The sequence below is a fragment of the Myotis brandtii genome, unplaced genomic scaffold (genome assembly GCF_000412655.1).
Source record: "Myotis brandtii unplaced genomic scaffold, ASM41265v1 scaffold601, whole genome shotgun sequence".
NCBI lineage: Eukaryota > Metazoa > Chordata > Mammalia > Chiroptera > Vespertilionidae > Myotis > Myotis brandtii.
Window position 1 is genome coordinate 1,161,803 of NW_005370276.1, and position 18,631 is coordinate 1,180,433.

At 53.2% G+C, this 18,631-nt stretch overlaps 3 protein-coding genes across 4 annotated transcripts in view; 2 read left to right on the forward strand and 1 right to left on the reverse strand.

The window, feature by feature from the left end:
• TEAD2 (TEA domain family member 2) overlaps positions 1-899 on the reverse strand; it is a 19,686-nt gene extending 18,787 nt beyond the window's left edge. The window contains exon 1 of one of the 2 annotated variants that reach the window (XM_005879513.2): positions 775-899. The gene's annotated coding sequence lies outside the window, so the exon portion shown is untranslated. The remainder of the gene's footprint in view (positions 1-774) is intronic. The other variant, XM_005879512.2, reaches the window with a different exon arrangement.
• A 1,343-nt stretch (positions 900-2,242) lies between these two features.
• Positions 2,243-8,319, forward strand: DKKL1 (dickkopf-like 1). Its single transcript, XM_014550530.1, has 5 exons — positions 2,243-2,456; positions 2,693-2,870; positions 3,306-3,446; positions 3,648-3,740; positions 7,924-8,319. The coding sequence occupies exons 1-5, from the start codon at positions 2,446-2,448 to the stop codon at positions 8,233-8,235; spliced, it is 735 nt and encodes a 244-aa protein (XP_014406016.1). The 5' UTR covers positions 2,243-2,445; the 3' UTR covers positions 8,236-8,319.
• Positions 8,320-17,970: 9,651 nt separating this feature from the next.
• CCDC155 (coiled-coil domain containing 155) overlaps positions 17,971-18,631 on the forward strand; it is a 28,234-nt gene continuing 27,573 nt past the window's right edge. The window contains exon 1 of the mRNA XM_005879517.2: positions 17,971-18,033. Within this exon, the coding sequence (XP_005879579.1) occupies positions 17,991-18,033 (43 nt within the window). The 5' untranslated portion in view covers positions 17,971-17,990. The remainder of the gene's footprint in view (positions 18,034-18,631) is intronic.

An 18,631-nucleotide genomic window follows, 5' to 3' on the forward strand; every position in this document is an offset into this window, starting at 1 on the left:
CTGCGCTGTGCTCGGATCCAACTCGGCTACTTCCCAGTGACTTTCCGGAGGCCGGGAACAGGGGGAAACTTTTTCCAATACAGTCCGATCCCGCCTCCCTGGCGGCTCCACGTCTCCCACAGCTTTCCCAGGACCCCAGAGTCCAGGCCCCCATCCCCCTCCTGCCCAGGACCCCGAGTCCCGGCCCAGGCAGACAAAGACCCCAGGCCCAGCCCAATGGCGCTGCGGCGGTCAGGACCCCCATAGGCCAGAATCCCAGCCCAGCTCTCCCCCATGCGGCCAGACAAAGGGACGGAGGAGCCGGCTAAGAAAGGTCCCCCCTAATTTCCCGCCCCAGGCCCCAAACTTCCCAAGAAACAAGACTGGGGCTCTAGAAGGCTCCGTAGCCCGCCCTCTTGCCAGCCGGGAGGCCCCTTTCTCCACGAGGAGGGCCAGGCGCCCACAGATGACACACACGGACCAGTTCGGTCCAGAAACACGCACAGGGTCCTTTCTGGCTTCCAACCCACACCGCGCAGACACGCACACCCCGCGCACACCCCGCCGAAGTTCCCTGCCCTCGCCCACGCCCAGGCCCACACTCCCACACTTGGACGCCCAGCAGACACCCCAACTCGGGCAAAAGTTCCAACCCCGCACACAGACTCGGTCCGAAGCGAAATCGAGCTCCCCCCGCCCGACCCCCCATAACAAGGAGGCGGCATGCAATTCAGAGGGGGTCCCCCCACACCCCTAAAACTCCTAGCACGTAACTTTCCACCCCAACTCACACACCCCAAAGCAGGATCCCCGACTCCCGCCGGCGCCTTCCTACCTCCCGGCCTGGGGCTGGGGAGCCGCGGCGGGCGGGGCGCTGCGCAGGAGAAAGTTGCCCGGGAGCTTTGTTTGGGAAAAGTGGGAGGGACCGGAGGGGGGGCGGGCCCGGACACCGGACAGCGGGAAGGGGGATCCGATGGTGACAGTTGGAGGGAGGATTTTTTCATTTTTTTTTTTTGCTTTGGCAAAGGAAAGGTGAAGTCTAGCTGGGGTCTGATAGCACCTTCAGGATTCGTATGCTTAGATTCCTGAGACAGGAGGGGTGTGGAGGGTCGGGGCTCCTGGGTCTGCGGGAGGAGGGGGCGGGGGCCTGGACTTTGTCCCGCCAGTGTGTTTGTGTATTGGGGATGTGGAAGTGATACGTGTTCAGCCTCAAGCATATCTTTTTTGAGGATTGACGGATAGGGGTGTGTGTGACGTATAGGGTTTTTAATATATTTTATTGATTTTTTACAGAGGGATAGAGAGCCAGAAACATCGATCAGCTGCCTCCTGCACACTCCCTACTGGGGATGTGCCCACAACCAAAGTACATGCCCTTGACCGGAATCGAACCTGGGACCCTTGAGTCCGCAGGCCGACGCTCTATCCACTGAGCCAAACCGGTTAGGGCTAGGGGTGTGTTTTGATTGATTTCTATAACAACACGGTTTCCTTGGGACCGCACCAGAGTTGAGAGTCGTGGGCAAGGCGAGATCCATGGAGGTGGAGACTCCCGCACCCACACGCACTCATGGACTAGAGGCGGCGCTGTCCCAGGACCGGAGACGCTCGGTACCTGAGTGTTCACACTCATGGGACCAGAAAAGGCTGGTGTCCGGACTCTGGGGACCTGAGGGAGAAGGGAGCCCGGATTCCGAGTTCTGCTTTCCTTTTCTTTTCTTTAAACTGACGATTATAGTAACTTTCAAAATCTGAGCAGCAACGTAAATGTGTTTCTTGAAAAAAGTCCGAGTTTCTTGGCAACTGCAACAGAAGGCTGGATTTCGGGTTTCTGGAGAGGGTTTAGTTAGTGGGACTGAAGAGGGGTCGGAGTGCATTCATCGTTTCAAATGCTGGAGAAGACGAGAAGCGACACGGAGAAACGCTCAGGTAGGTGCAAAAATGGGAGGCGCTAACCAGGAGGACGGCTCCTGGCAGAGGGAGCCCCTAGGAAAGAAACTGGGGGCGCTGGGAGCAGGAGCTGGATCCAGCCCAGGGGCGGGGCCCAGGCGTGGGGGCGTGGCTCTAGGGCGAGGGGCGTGGTCACCTGCAGTTGGAGCGGGACTGGCCAGATTCGGTCGCCAACGGCGAGGTCAACCGAAAGGGGCGTGGTCTGACGGAGCGTGACTGCGAAACGAACGGCCGACTGGCTCGAGGGGCGTGGCTAACAATGAATCGAGGCGTGGCTAGCCAATAGGAGGCCCGGCTAGTGGGTGAGGTCACATGTGGGGGGCGTGGCCAGGCCGTAGGGGCGCGGCTAGGGCTCGCGGAGTTCATTCAACGCTCCAGGTGTCCCGCTTGGCTCGAGACCAGAAAGAACTGTTTGGATTTAACAGTCCGTGGACGGCCCGAGTCTGAGAGTCCAGTGACCGGACCGTGATCTAGTATAAAGGCGAGGCCCAGAGGGTGAGAAGGAGAAGGTGAGACATGAGATCCGGGTATGAATGTGGGGGAAGGAGAGGGATGCGATCCGGGTATGAAGCCAAGCCCAGAAGAGCCGGGCCTGGGAGGATGCGCGGGACCTAACACGATGGAGGAGGTGGGAGCAGAAGAAAAAGGGAGAGGGGAAATGGGTTTGGGGGTGTGGGGGAGTTGCTTGGGGTAAAACCTGGGCAAGGAATAGGAAAGGCATGATTGTCTTGGGTGGGGGCTCTGACCCCTACCGATGCCACAGCCTCCCGCCCCGCCCCGCCATGTGGCACATGCTGGTCCTGCTGCTGCTGCTCCCTTCTGCCTTGGTGCCCCCCTCCACTGCAGCCCCGATCCGTGACACCGCCGACACCCAGGAAAGCTCCTCGGGTTTCCTAGGCCTCCAGAAACTGCTACAAGGCTTCACCCGGCTTTTCCTGAAAGTGAGTGATGGCAGGGGGTGGGGAGAAGGGGTCCCAGAGAAGAGGGACAGGGATAGATGGAGACTGAGAGGTGGAAGGGGCTGGGGGGGTGGGGGGGGAGAACAATGGGAGACAGGTCAGGGCCCGGCAGAAGGAAGGGAGGGAGTCAAAGGGACAGAGAGCAACAGGAAGACGGAGAAATAGAAAGACAGAAAAGAGACTGAACGGTGGGATAGAACAGAGACTGTAGGGCATGAGGGGCAAAGATAGGAAGGCAATGGGGCAGAGATTAAGGCTGGGGGCAGGAGGTGACTAGTTAGCCCCTAAGGGTCAGAAGACGGAGAGGGAAGTGGGTGAAAGGGACATGGCCAGGCCTGGAGGGCATCCTGGCAGGGCTGCAGATGTACTGGGGCGTCCTGAGGCCCAACAGCTCACCTGTCCCTCCTCTGGTCCCAGGATGACCTGCTGCGGGGCATGGACAGCTTCTTCTCCGCCCCCTTGGACTTGCGGGGCCTCCCTACGAACTACCACCAAGAAGAGAACCAGGAGCGCCAGCTGGGGAACAGCACTCTCTCCAGCCACCACCAGATCGACAAGGTGCCTAGGCCGGGAAGTCCCTCCTGGAGGCTGCCTTGGATCCCTCATGCTGTCGTATCTGCTGGGCGGAGGGCGGAGGAGGAAAGCAGCTTTTCTCTCTCTCTCTCTCTCTCTCTCTCTCTCATCTGCTGGGTGGAGGGCGGAGGAGGAAAGCAGTTTTGCTCTCTCTCTCTCTCTCTCTCTCTCCTCCCACCCTCACAGGTGACCGACAACAAGACAGGAGAGGTGCTGATATCCGAGAAGGTGGTGGCATCCATTGAGGCAGGAGATGGGAGTGTGGAGAGTGACTGGAAGGTTAGGAGAGGCCCCCACCCCCGAAAAGTTTTGTCATCGGCTGAAAGGGACTAACCAGCTCTCAGTAATGAGATATACAACCTCAGAGCACATCCCCACTCACTTAGTAAACTCCAGAGGGTTTTGTAAACCAGGAAGTGCTTTTCATTCCAGATGCCTGGTAAGCTTCACCCTCACAAACTTCAAAGTGTGGTTTTATCTCAAAGCACTCTGCAAACCTTTTCCATATTTTCTAAATGTATCCCAAAGTGGTAAATCTGTCCCTCGTAAATGCCAAAATGTGATTTTTTTTCATTCCAAAGTTCTTTATGAACCCGAAATGCTTTGTGTACATCACCTTTGTGAACCTTTGAGTGATTCTAATCCCAAAGGATTTTTTTTAAATCCTAACATGTTTTAAGAACCTCCAAGTGCTTGCAAACCCATACAGTTCTCTCTCAAACGCACACAGGTTTTTATTTCAAAATTGTTCAGGTCTTCAGAAAAGTTAGGGGGAAGTGGTGCAATGATTCTATCTGCACTCCTTTTAGCATAGAGCAGGGTTTCTCAGCCTTAGCACCAGCATCCTTTGGGGTGGAGCTATCCATGCAGGGGGCCATCCTGTGCACTGTCAAATGCTTAGCAGCAACCTGGCCTCTACAAACAGACAGAAGCACCACACCCACCCCGCCAGCTGTGACGACCAAAAATGTCTCCAGACTTTAGTTGAGAACCAATAGCCTAGATTCACCACTTGTTAACATTTTACCACTTTTACTCTATTTTCACTTTTGTATTTTGGAACCATAAGACAATGGATTATTATTTTCTTTAACATATTTTTATTGATCTCAGAGAGGGAGGGAGAGGGAGAGAGAGATAGAAACACCAATGGTGAGAGAGAATCTTTGATCGGCTGCCTCCTGCATGCCCCCTACTGCGGCTCGAGCCCTCAACCCGGTCATGTGCCCTTGATGGGAATCGAACCCGGCACCCTTCAGTCTGCAGGCTGACGCTCTATCCACTGAGCCAAACCGGCTAGGGCCAAAACATGATTGACATCATGGCACTTCACCCCTAAGTCCTTCAGCAGATCGAAGAATAATGCGTTCTTCCATATGACCACAGTACCACTTTCACACCCAAGATATTTAATGTTGATGTCAAATTGTTGTCTCTGTATTAATTTGCAAGGGCTGCCATCACAAAGTACCAAAATAACAAAAACTGGTTGTCCCAGGGTTCTGGAGGCTAGGTGTCCAAGACCAAGGCTGGTTCCTTCTGAGGGCTGTGAGGGACCGTCCCTTCCATGCCCCTCTCCTGTCTCTGGTGGCTTGATGACAGTCTTTGTCAATCCTTGGTGTGTAGATGCATCACCCCTATCTCTGCTTCATTTCCATAGGACGTTCTCCCTGTTTGCATTTCTATGTGTAAGTTCCCCCTTTGGATAAGAACACCAGCCATATTGGATTAGGGCCCGCCATGATGACCTCATCCTAACTGACTAAACCTGCAATAATTCTATTTTCAAACAAGATCACGTTCTGAGGTCCTGGGGGTCTGGACTTCGACATATAAATTGGGAGGGGCACAATTCAACCCATAACAATCTCCTACAGGGCTTCTTAGACCACTAAGTTATTTTTTTAAATATACTTTTATTGATTTCAGAGAGGAAGGAAGAGGGAGAGAGAGCGAGAGAGAGAAACAGCAATGATGAGAGAGAATTGTTGATCAGCTGCCTCCTGCACGCCCCCCCAATGGGGATTGAGCCTGCAACCTAGGCATGTGCCCTGACCTCCTGGTTCATAGGTCGGTGCTCAACCACTAAGCCACGCTGGCCAGCCTCAGACCTCAACTTACTAAAATGCAGACCGATTCAGTAGGTCTAGGTGGGTGGGGTGGATCCCACTAATTTGCATGTCTAACAAGCTCCCAGAAGGTGCTGACGACGCTGGTCCACAACCCACACTTTGACCAAACAGACATCAGTCCATATTCAAATGTCTCCACTGGACCCAAAGCTGTCAGTAAGAGCTGATTTGACTTTGGACCAGAACTCAATCAAGGACCACGCATTGCATCTGTTTTTCTGGGCCTGGAGCTGAAATGCAACTGAGGCCTAGACATTATCTCTAGTTTGACCCAAACTCTATCTCTGTGGCCAACAGACCGGAGGCTTTGTTCTGAAGATTATTTGATGCTGGCCAGAACCTCATTGTCCTGAGGGCTTCATGCTTAAGGGAGTGGTCATGCAAGGGCTTGTATGGCAGTCATATGAGGCCATTCTCCAGCCCCCTTGTTGTTTATCTAAGGGAGTCCACCACATGACTAGTGGCCTGCCAGGGAAATAAAGGTCAGGGGAGGGTCCAAACTACACGACCAGCAATATGCAAGGGAGGAGACGTCACCTTGGGGTGAGGTCCCACTCTGCAATATTCGTTTCCCCAGTTTTGTCCATTGCTAGGCACACCGGGGCTTTCTGCCTGGTGACCTGTACCTGGCTTATCATTCCTACTTGCACACACCTACCTAACTGCCTACCACATTCCCCCTCAATGATTCTTGACTCTGAATTCTTTGCAGTGGTTCTTAGCCTTCTGGCCCTTTAAACACAGTTCCTCATGCTGTGACCCAACCATAAAATTATTTCCGTTGCTACTTCATAACTGTAATGTTGCTACTGCTATGAATCGTAATGTAAATATCTGATATGCAGGATGGTCTTAGGGGACCCCTGTGAAAGGGTCTTTCGACTGCCGAAGGGGTCGCGACCCACAGGTTGAGAACCGCTGCTTTAAGGGAAAGGGGAATAGGATCTCTTTTGCAGCTGCTTCATGCTGAAGAGGGGTGGAGTTTTCCTTCAGAGCCAAGTGGCCCTTGCTCTCTATCAGGGACAAGGAGGCCTGGGCACAGAAGGAGGTTTTGATGGTGTCTAGAGTCAGCAAGGGACAATATTCCCAGAGTGCAAGTAGGACTTGTAACCTGGTGGAGACAAATTGTATTATAAATCATAATATTATGGAGGCAAAAGCTAAAATGACATGAATCACAACAAATTGTCTGCTGAAAGGGAGCATTCAGGCAAGGACACCTGGCTGCCTGGCCTAGATTTCAGATGTTTGCCTTGTCAAAGGATGGGAGAAATGTGAAACATTGTTTTGGAGGCTTGTAGCCAGATATTTAAGAAAACTAGAAAAAGTCAGGATCCAGTTAGGTTTACAGAGTGGAAAATAAAACTTTGAAGACAAGTAACTGAATTAGAGTCTAATATCTATGACAGTATATTATGGATTTGATGGAAACAAAAGTTCTCTTCCTAAAATTACCCTCATTTTTATCAAAGAACCAAATTCAGACCAATTTATTTACTGTATTAAGTCCAGTTTCAATTTGGCCTGATGATTTGCATAAACACAACAAGAATAGTAATTGATCGCATAGGCTTTTAAAAACCTGCTTTGCTGGGAGTTCATAAGGAATCTCCAGATTGAGCTTCCATTAGCCTCTCGGGGTGAAGAAGCCAAGCCATACAGTCCCATCAGTCTTTGCCGGCATGTTTGTGTGAATTCCTCAATACCTGAGGTCCCCCAAAATGTCTTGAGGTTCTTTATTTGCCATCTCCCAGGAAAGCGACCTTCATTCCTTATCTGGAAAGATGGGGCATGAACCATATAAATAAAATGGGGCTTTTATCAGCTTCCAAAGTCAATCCTAACTCCTTAAAGCTTTTCTGATAACAACCAGAGTCTACATGTGTCCCGCTCAACCATGACATTCCGGTCAAAGTCTTGGCTAATACCATAAAAAAACAACACCCCCATACGCATTGCAATTATGGCCCCGATTCTTTAGTAACGCCAAGAGCTTTTAATACCAAAGTGCTTTGCACATTTCAAACTGCTTTCCAAACCTCACAGTACGTTTAATCCTAAAGTGTTCTGTAATCCCAACAGACATTTTAAACCCCAAAGTGCTTTTGAAACCTCCAAAGTGTGTTTTCAACCCCAAAGTAGTCTATAAACCTCCCAAGTATTTTGAATCCAAAAGTGTTTGTAAACCCAAGCGCTTTGTAAACAGCTAGGAGAGTTTTTCACTCCCAAAGCGGCCTGTAGGTGGCAAACGGAGTTAAATATGCCAGTGGGTCTGAGAGTCCTGGGGTTGTCATGCGGTTTGAGACGATCTCTTTGTCCCTCCTCCCCAGGTACCCAAGATAGAGGAGAAGGAGGCCCTGGTGCCCCTCCCCAAGGCCATGGACAGCTTCCACCCAGAACCCCACCCCCGAGTGGCCTTCTGGATTATGAAGCTACCGCGGCGAAGGTCTCACCAGAGTGCCCCGGAGGGCAACCGCGCTATCAGCGAGAAGGAACACCGCCTGCAGGCCATCCGGGACGGGCTCCTCGAGGGGACCCGAGAGGAAGCCCTGCAGAAAGGGACCCAGGCCGCCCCCCACTTCAAGCCGCCTGCCCGCAAGACGCACTTCCTGTACATTCTCAGGCCGTCTCAGCAGCTATAGGTGTGGGGATGGGAACGCCTGCATGTACCCACAACCAGACCCCACCCCAAGCTCCATGTGGAAATAAAGTTCTTACATCGAAAAGCACGATCTCCTTTTAAGGATATGTCCCCCAAGCCTCAGCTAATCAGGCCATGGCAAGTCCCAACAATAAGATAACTAGGCAGTCATAGGATATTTGAAAATGAAGCATTACACCACTAAAATTATGCACAGGTCAAATTAGTAAATATTTTATGTTTTAAAATATATTTTTATTGATTTCAGAGAGGAAGGGAGAAGGATAGAAACTTCAATGATGAGAGAGAATCTTTGATTGGCTACCTCCTCCTGCACGCCCCCTACTGGGGATCAAGCCTGAAACCCAGGGATGTGCCCTTGACTGGAATCGAACCTGGGACCCTTCAGTCCACAGGCCATTGCTCTATCCACTGAGCCAAACCAGCTAGAGCAAATTAGTAAATATTTTAAACAATGATAATGGGAATGTGACATAAACCAGTGTAGCTCAAGAGGTTCTCTGGTCCAGCCGGTGCGGCTCAGTGGCTGCGAGTCAACACATGCACCAAGAGGTCACTGGTTTAATATCTGTTCAGGGCGCATGCTCAAGCTAGGGGCTCAATCCCTGGCCAGGGGTGGGGGTGGGAGGTGGGATGTAGGAGACAGCTGATCAAGGTTGATGTTTCTCATTGAAGTTTTGTTGTTTTTTACATATATTTTTATTTCAGAGAAGGGAGAAGGAGAGAGAGATAGAAACATCAATGATGAGAAGAACTCATTGATTCGCTGCCTCCTGCGTGCTTCACACTGGGGATTGAGTCTGCAACCCAGGCATATTCACTGACCGGGAAACGAACCGGGACCTTATGGTTCATAGGTTAGTGCTCAACCACTGAGCCATACTGGCAGGGCATCTCATTGATATTTCTATCCCTCCCTCTCCCTTCCTCTCTATCTAAATACTTGTTAAAAAAAAAAGTTCTCAAAGCAAATTATGGCCTTAAGTGCATATATTAGAAAAGAGGCTAAATGAAAAATATCTAAGCACTCATCTCGAAAAACTATAAAAATTTAATTGAGCTATAACTTAAGATTTAGCACTCTATATGTAATCACTATAGTATAAAAAAATTAAATTTTCAGGTGTTACAAAATTACCCAGACCTCAAAAAAGAAACAAGAAATACTAAAGGGCCCTGGCCTGTGTGGCTCAGTGGGTTGAGTATCATCCCATGCACCGAAAGGTTGCCAGTGGACTCCGGTAAGGGCACACACACACACACACACACGCAAAGAAAAAAATACTGAAGAAATATAAACTGAAAGAATGAAATTATATGAATAAAGCTAATGGGGTCTACCACTTGCCAGCCTGTGCTAACAAAGCAAACATTCTTATAAGACCCCACATAGATACTATTTGTCTCCATTTCAGAGAAAAGGCTGCCTTTAGGGGGATGACGTCACCAGCCTCGCCGCAATGGCACTAGGTTTGCCCGATTCCATATCTCTCTCAACCACGCACCCCACCACCTGCCAAGCAGGTTCTTTCCCCGGCCTTACAACAAGCCACCAAGTAATAGCCAGAAAAATAACTATTAGACGAGGATTGCCACCTTAAGTCCTTGAGGTAACCTAAGAAGCAATTATCTATTTCTGGGAGGAAAACGGAGGCTCAGAGAGCAGCCGTGCCAACCTCACAGCTAGCAAGTGATGGAACCAAAACTGAAAACTACGCATGTCTCGCTCCAGGCCCCCAACCTCATCATTCTACACGCCCCGCACTTGCAGGCATGAACTCCATCCACTCACTCATTCAACTTTAAGTGCCCACACTGGGCCCGGCATGCTCTGGCCCCCAAGCAGTCTCCTACTGCGAATAGCCCACATTCCCGTGTGAATGACAGATCGAAAATATAGAATGTGTCCCGTTTTAAGACGTGCTGCGAGGACCACTAAAAAGTGGATACTGCCCTAACCGGTTTGGCTCAGTGGCTAGAGCGTCGGCCTGCGGACTGGAGGGTCCCGGGTTCAATCCTGGTCAAGGGCATGTACCTTGGTTGTGGGCACATCCCCAGTAGGGGGAGTGCAGGAGGCAGCTGATCGATGTTTCTCTCTATCCCTCTCCCTTCCTGTCTGTAAAAAGTCAATAAAATATATATATTTTTTAAAAAGTGGATACTATGAGCTAGCAGAGAGTTTGAGTGGCTGGGACATTTTTTGTCCCAAATCCCCCTGCTTGGGAGCCAATCTTGGATCGCTCTCTCCAGCCGGAAAAGCTGAGACTATTTTGTCCGCGTTTTTCTCCTAAAAGGAGTGAATGGAACCGTTTGGGAAAGACCTTTGGGGTCTATCAATACGTTGGGGCTGGAGTCACAAAAGGGCGCAGGCGCAGGAGGAGTTGAGACGTTATTGTGATGGCGACAGGCAGCCCGTCGGGAAGGGAGGGCAGAAAGGCCACGGCTTGGTAGCTAGTAAGTGGGGATAAACAAGGAGACTCTCAGCCCAACTCCCCCTTCCTTGCTTGGGTCTGTTTCGCCGAAGCCTGGGGACGCTGAGAAGACATCAGCGCAGTGGACGCAGCCTCCTGCCCCTTCGCCTAAGGGCGACCGATAATCCCTCCACTGGGCTGGGCGCGCGCCCGAGCAGCCCTACGCATGCGCAGCCTCGCGGCAGCAGGTAACCGACGAGCGCGCACCTTCCCTTGATGTGCGCCTGCGTCGGGGAGGAGCGCAGCGTGGCGGGATATAGACGCTGCGCGTGCGCACTCCGCCCCGCCCCGCCCCCCGCTAGCTTTTGCTTTTCCGGCGGGAGTTGCGTACGTGCACCTCCACGCGGGCAACTGCTGGTCGTCGTCCGTCGTCAGTCGTCCGTCGTCCGTCGTTCGTGGCCCTCGCCTGTGTCCCGGGAGTGGGACGTGACCCCAGGTGCGCCCTGGCTGTGCGAGGTAGCCCTGTTAGAGCCCCCTTCGAAATCCTCGCAAAACCCACAAATCCTGGGAGAGCGTCCCCAATATCGGGGCCTCTTCCATGGCTTGTTAAAGGCCTTCCCGAAATCCTGACCAAATCCCCTCAGAAATACTGAAAGGAACCCACAAGGAAACCTTACAGATGACCTGAAATCTTGTCAGAATATTTTAGAAATTCTGTCAGACTTAAGACCCTCCCAGAGACCCCTGAAGTCCCGTTCCTCTGCCTCCCCAGATCCTACCAGAGACCCTCCGAATCCTGTCAGATACCCCAGATATCTTGTCAAAATCCTGTCAGTTTCCTCTCCCAAATATAAGAAAGCTCTGACATCCAGTCAGAGACGCCCCCCCAGAAATCTTGTTAGAGACCCCACCGGAACCCAGGAAGATACCCCAGAAGTCCAGACCCTGTAGAAATGTAGAGAAACCCAGGAATCCAGTCAGAGAAACCCCAGAAATCCAGTCAGAGAGACCCCAGGAATCCAGTCAGAGACATCCCAGGAATCCAGTCAGAGAAACCCCAGAAACCCAGTCAGAGAGCCCCCAGAAATCCAGTCAGAGAGGCCCCAGAAATCCAGTCAGAGAGGCCCCAGAAATCCAGTCAGAGAGGCCCCAGAAATCCAGTCAGAGAGGCCCCAGAAATCCAGTCAGAGAGGCCCCAGAAATCCAGTCAGAGAGGCCCCAGAAATCCAGTCAGAGAGGCCCCAGAAATCCAGTCAGAGAGGCCCCAGAAATCCAGTCAGAGAGGCCCCAGAAATCCAGTCAGAGAGGCCCCAGAAATCCAGTCAGAGAGGCCCCAGAAATCCAGTCAGAGAGGCCCCAGAAATCCAGTCAGAGAGGCCCCAGAAATCCAGTCAGAGAGGCCCCAGAAATCCAGTCAGAGAGGCCCCAGAAATCCAGTCAGAGAGGCCCCAGAAATCCAGTCAGAGAGGCCCCAGAAATCCAGTCAGAGAGGCCCCAGAAATCCAGTCAGAGAGGCCCCAGAAATCCAGTCAGAGAGGCCCCAGAAATCCAGTCAGAGAGGCCCCAGAAATCCAGTCAGAGAGGCCCCAGAAATCCAGTCAGAGAGGCCCCAGAAATCCAGTCAGAGAGGCCCCAGAAATCCAGTCAGAGAGGCCCCAGAAATCCAGTCAGAGAGGCCCCAGAAATCCAGTCAGAGAGGCCCCAGAAATCCAGTCAGAGAGGCCCCAGAAATCCAGTCAGAGAGGCCCCAGAAATCCAGTCAGAGAGGCCCCAGAAATCCAGTCAGAGAGGCCCCAGAAATCCAGTCAGAGAGGCCCCAGAAATCCAGTCAGAGAGGCCCCAGAAATCCAGTCAGAGAGGCCCCAGAAATCCAGTCAGAGAGGCCCCAGAAATCCAGTCAGAGAGGCCCCAGAAATCCAGTCAGAGAGGCCCCAGAAATCCAGTCAGAGAGGCCCCAGAAATCCAGTCAGAGAGGCCCCAGAAATCCAGTCAGAGAGGCCCCAGAAATCCAGTCAGAGAGGCCCCAGAAATCCAGTCAGAGAGGCCCCAGAAATCCAGTCAGAGAGGCCCCAGAAATCCAGTCAGAGAGGCCCCAGAAATCCAGTCAGAGAGGCCCCAGAAATCCAGTCAGAGAGGCCCCAGAAATCCAGTCAGAGAGGCCCCAGAAATCCAGTCAGAGAGGCCCCAGAAATCCAGTCAGAGAGGCCCCAGAAATCCAGTCAGAGAGGCCCCAGAAATCCAGTCAGAGAGGCCCCAGAAATCCAGTCAGAGAGGCCCCAGAAATCCAGTCAGAGAGGCCCCAGAAATCCAGTCAGAGAGGCCCCAGAAATCCAGTCAGAGAGGCCCCAGAAATCCAGTCAGAGAGGCCCCAGAAATCCAGTCAGAGAGGCCCCAGAAATCCAGTCAGAGAGGCCCCAGAAATCCAGTCAGAGAGGCCCCAGAAATCCAGTCAGAGAGGCCCCAGAAATCCAGTCAGAGAGGCCCCAGAAATCCAGTCAGAGAGGCCCCAGAAATCCAGTCAGAGAGGCCCCAGAAATCCAGTCAGAGAGGCCCCAGAAATCCAGTCAGAGAGGCCCCAGAAATCCAGTCAGAGAGGCCCCAGAAATCCAGTCAGAGAGGCCCCAGAAATCCAGTCAGAGAGGCCCCAGAAATCCAGTCAGAGAGGCCCCAGAAATCCAGTCAGAGAGGCCCCAGAAATCCAGTCAGAGAGGCCCCAGAAATCCAGTCAGAGAGGCCCCAGAAATCCAGTCAGAGAGGCCCCAGAAATCCAGTCAGAGAGGCCCCAGAAATCCAGTCAGAGAGGCCCCAGAAATCCAGTCAGAGAGGCCCCAGAAATCCAGTCAGAGAGGCCCCAGAAATCCAGTCAGAGAGGCCCCAGAAATCCAGTCAGAGAGGCCCCAGAAATCCAGTCAGAGAGGCCCCAGAAATCCAGTCAGAGAGGCCCCAGAAATCCAGTCAGAGAGGCCCCAGAAATCCAGTCAGAGAGGCCCCAGAAATCCAGTCAGAGAGGCCCCAGAAATCCAGTCAGAGAGGCCCCAGAAATCCAGTCAGAGAGGCCCCAGAAATCCAGTCAGAGAGGCCCCAGAAATCCAGTCAGAGAGGCCCCAGAAATCCAGTCAGAGAGGCCCCAGAAATCCAGTCAGAGAGGCCCCAGAAATCCAGTCAGAGAGGCCCCAGAAATCCAGTCAGAGAGGCCCCAGAAATCCAGTCAGAGAGGCCCCAGAAATCCAGTCAGAGAGGCCCCAGAAATCCAGTCAGAGAGGCCCCAGAAATCCAGTCAGAGAGGCCCCAGAAATCCAGTCAGAGAGGCCCCAGAAATCCAGTCAGAGAGGCCCCAGAAATCCAGTCAGAGAGGCCCCAGAAATCCAGTCAGAGAGGCCCCAGAAATCCAGTCAGAGAGGCCCCAGAAATCCAGTCAGAGAGGCCCCAGAAATCCAGTCAGAGAGGCCCCAGAAATCCAGTCAGAGAGGCCCCAGAAATCCAGTCAGAGAGGCCCCAGAAATCCAGTCAGAGAGGCCCCAGAAATCCAGTCAGAGAGGCCCCAGAAATCCAGTCAGAGAGGCCCCAGAAATCCAGTCAGAGAGGCCCCAGAAATCCAGTCAGAGAGGCCCCAGAAATCCAGTCAGAGAGGCCCCAGAAATCCAGTCAGAGAGGCCCCAGAAATCCAGTCAGAGAGGCCCCAGAAATCCAGTCAGAGAGGCCCCAGAAATCCAGTCAGAGAGGCCCCAGAAATCCAGTCAGAGAGGCCCCAGAAATCCAGTCAGAGAGGCCCCAGAAATCCAGTCAGAGAGGCCCCAGAAATCCAGTCAGAGAGGCCCCAGAAATCCAGTCAGAGAGGCCCCAGAAATCCAGTCAGAGAGGCCCCAGAAATCCAGTCAGAGAGGCCCCAGAAATCCAGTCAGAGAGGCCCCAGAAATCCAGTCAGAGAGGCCCCAGAAATCCAGTCAGAGAGGCCCCAGAAATCCAGTCAGAGAGGCCCCAGAAATCCAGTCAGAGAGGCCCCAGAAATCCAGTCAGAGAGGCCCCAGAAATCCAGTCAGAGAGGCCCCAGAAATCCAGTCAGAGAGGCCCCAGAAATCCAGTCAGAGAGGCCCCAGAAATCCAGTCAGAGAGGCCCCAGAAATCCAGTCAGAGAGGCCCCAGAAATCCAGTCAGAGAGGCCCCAGAAATCCAGTCAGAGAGGCCCCAGAAATCCAGTCAGAGAGGCCCCAGAAATCCAGTCAGAGAGGCCCCAGAAATCCAGTCAGAGAGGCCCCAGAAATCCAGTCAGAGAGGCCCCAGAAATCCAGTCAGAGAGGCCCCAGAAATCCAGTCAGAGAGGCCCCAGAAATCCAGTCAGAGAGGCCCCAGAAATCCAGTCAGAGAGGCCCCAGAAATCCAGTCAGAGAGGCCCCAGAAATCCAGTCAGAGAGGCCCCAGAAATCCAGTCAGAGAGGCCCCAGAAATCCAGTCAGAGAGGCCCCAGAAATCCAGTCAGAGAGGCCCCAGAAATCCAGTCAGAGAGGCCCCAGAAATCCAGTCAGAGAGGCCCCAGAAATCCAGTCAGAGAGGCCCCAGAAATCCAGTCAGAGAGGCCCCAGAAATCCAGTCAGAGAGGCCCCAGAAATCCAGTCAGAGAGGCCCCAGAAATCCAGTCAGAGAGGCCCCAGAAATCCAGTCAGAGAGGCCCCAGAAATCCAGTCAGAGAGGCCCCAGAAATCCAGTCAGAGAGGCCCCAGAAATCCAGTCAGAGAGGCCCCAGAAATCCAGTCAGAGAGACCCCAGGAACCCAGTCAGAGAGATCCCAGAAAAACAGTCAGAGAAACCCCAGAAATCCAGTCAGAGAGACCCCAGAAATCCAGTCAGAGAGACCCCAGGAACCCAGTCAGAGAGATCCCAGAAAAACAGTCAGATACCCCAGAAATCCAGTCAGAGAGACCCCAGAAATCCAGAGAGACTCCAGAAAGCTAGTCAGAGAGACCCCAGGAACCCAGTCAGAGAGACCCCAAGAAACCCAGTCAGAGAGGCCCCAGAAAAACAGATACCCCAGAAATCCAGACCCCCCCACAGAGTTCCAGTAAGAGACAACCTGAAATCAAGACCTTAAAATTCCCAGAAGTCCTGCCTGAGCCTCCTGCTAGACCCCCCTCCAAAGGCTAGATGCCCCGAGATTGAACGGAGCATCCCTCAGTCCCTCGCCAGGAGCTTGTCCCCCCAACCCTGTCAGAGGCTCCCAGTGCCTGTCAGCACCTTGCACCCCTTTCCCACTCAGGTTCCAGGGCCCCTGCCCCCCTGCAGACCCTCCAGCGTCGCCCAAACCCTAGAAGGGTCTCAGCCGTGTTTTCTAGGAATTCTAAAGCCCCGAGAAGTGTGGCCAGGAAAGCGGGGTGTGGGGAGGAGAGGGGAGCTGTGCAGTGGGGTGCGGACAGTCAGGCCCTGGGGCACCCTGCTTTGACCATTTATCTGCCCCCGTGTGCCAGTTCAGTGTGACGGGCACCATTGTCCAGTGTAACTTGCTGCTGCTGTTACTCACACGAGGATGTTTCTCCATCGTTTTAGAGCCGAAGGGAGGGAGGAAGGAGAAGAGAGTCCCTTGACCAGGAATCCAACCACCGACCCTTCCGTGGGCCAGTGCTCTAACCATTGAGCCACCGGCCAGGCATCCAGTGTAATAATAATTATTATTTTTTAAATATATCTTTATTGATTTCAGAGAGGAAGGGAGAAGGAGAGAGATAGAAACATCAAGGACGAGAGAGAATCATCGATTGGCTGCCTCCTGCACGCCCCACACTGGAGATGGAGCCCACAACCCGGGCATGTGCCCTGACCGGGAATCAAACTGTGACCTCCTGGTTCATAGGTCGACGCTCAACCACTGAGCAACACTGGCCGGGCCCCTTTCGCTCTTGACAGCGTCCTGGAGTTGGGATAAGAAGTCATATGGTCAACCTGGTTATAATTAATGTAGGCAGGACAGAAGGGGGGGTCCCAGCTGCTCTAGGGACTCAGGAAGGCTCCCCAGGAGCTGTGGGCCAGGGCAGGGGCCACAGGTGGGAGTAGTGCTCAGTGTGGCCTCGGCCTGGGAAGATGCAAAGCTCCCATGGGTGTGATGAGGGGGAGGGGCCTGGAGGGGGGCCAGTGGGGAGAAGAGTCACAAAAAGAGGCAGGAGTTACAGGGACCACCCTGCCATAGCAGCCAGAGGGGCTCGGTCTTGGTCCTGAGGGCACCAGGGAGCCAGGGAGGACTGAGAGCAGGAGAGATGGGGTCTAACGAGTGGGACACCAGACACAGGCTGATCTGGCGAGGATGTCGGTAGCCCAAGGTGGTCAGGAGGAGGGGATGTGCCAGCTGAGACTGGGAGGGCTGGCAAGGAGGGTGTCCCAGAGGTGGGAACAGCAAGCCCGGTTTGGGGACCAGCACTCAGTTCAGAGTTGCTGGAGCAGCAAGTGTGATTTGGGGCCAGGCCATGGAGGGCCTTCGATGCCAAGTCCAGGGTCTAGACCAGTGATGGCGAACCTTTTGAGCTCGGCGTGTCAGCATTTTGAAAAACCCTAACTTAACTCTGGTGCCGTATCACATATAGAAATTTTTTGATATTTGCAACCACAGTAAAACAAAGACTTATATTTTTGATATTTATTTTATAGATTTAAATGCCATTTAACAAAGAAAAATCAACCAAAAAAATGAGTTCGCGTGTCACCTCTGACACGCGTGTCATAGATTCGCCATCACTGGGCTAGGCTCTGTCCAGGGGGTGCTCGGGAGCCATGGAAGAGCAGTGAGCAGGGGAGGGGCAGGTCAGCTTGGGGGCCCTGTGGGTGTGGACTGATGTGGGGGACCGGAGGCTGAGGCCAGAGGAGAGGCTGCAGCGAGGGCCCATGGGGAGAAGACGAGGCCGAAGCCTGGGCCATAGGGAAGGTGAGAAGGGGACAGGGTAGAGTCATTGGGCAGGAAGACAGGGCTGGGACTTGACAAGCTGTGGGAGGAGGGCTGGTGAAGAGGCAATGACCCCCACCCACTGGCCCCACTTTGATCTCTGCCACCCACTCTTCAGGGCCCCCTTTGCCCAACCCACACCTCCAATCCATAAAACAGGTCTGAGCGGGAGCCGCTGTGATGGAGGCAGGGGTGGGCAAACAGGTTCTGAGAACCCAGAACGGCCTGGAGCGCAGGTGAGGCAGGTCAGGTCCCCACCCCTCAGGTGTCTGGTCTGAGGAGGCCATTCCCCTGCTTGTCCTTCCAGGAGCTCTCGGAGCAGCCGGTCCCTTTTCAGTCCCTCCCAGTGATGGAGGGGGGCTGTTAGCTTCGCCAGCAGCTGTGGAGCAACGAGGGTGGCCCATGGACCTGCCAGAGAGCCCAACGGGTGGCCCTGCTACTCAAAGTAGGTGGCTGGGTCCCTCCTGACCCTGCGGGAGGATGGAGGAGGGAGGAGTGGATGAATGGGCTCCAGACTGAGTCTTGGGGGAGGTGGCTTGAGGCTCCACCTTGGTGCAAGGTGTGAAGGAGGGAACCTGCCCTGTGCCCACCTGTCCGGACCCCTCGTCCCCTTTGCTCCTAGAGGCCAGAGCAGAGAAGCCTTTGTGTGTGGTGTGCGGTGCCCCCTGCCTGGAGCACCCTTTACCAGGGACTGCAGGCTCCCCCTCGCTTCATTCAGATCTCTGCTTTCTATAAGGCACCTGCCCTGTCACACTTGCTCCTCTTTGCTGCTCTACCTCTCTTCATAGCACTGACATCGGTTGGTCTGTCTGTCTACTCTCCCCCCCCCACTAGAGCATGAGCTCTACCAGGCAGGCTCTGTTTTATTCTCTCTGGTATTTCCAGTTCCTAGAGCAGCATTGTCCAGCAGCATGTAATTTTAAATTTTATTAGTAGCCATATTCAAAAGAAAGAAAAAAAGAAACAGTCCACATGAATGGCAATAATAGATGTTATTTAACTTTATATCTCCACAATAGTATCGTAGTATCATATAATCAATA

Excerpts from the sequence above, each read along its gene's own strand:
- DKKL1 (XM_014550530.1), top strand. Across the intron at positions 2,871-3,305 it reads TCACCCGGCTTTTCCTGAAA|GATGACCTGCTGCGGGGCAT; the intron begins GTGAGTGATGGC and ends CTCTGGTCCCAG. Across the intron at positions 3,741-7,923 it reads GTGTGGAGAGTGACTGGAAG|GTACCCAAGATAGAGGAGAA; the intron begins GTTAGGAGAGGC and ends CCTCCTCCCCAG.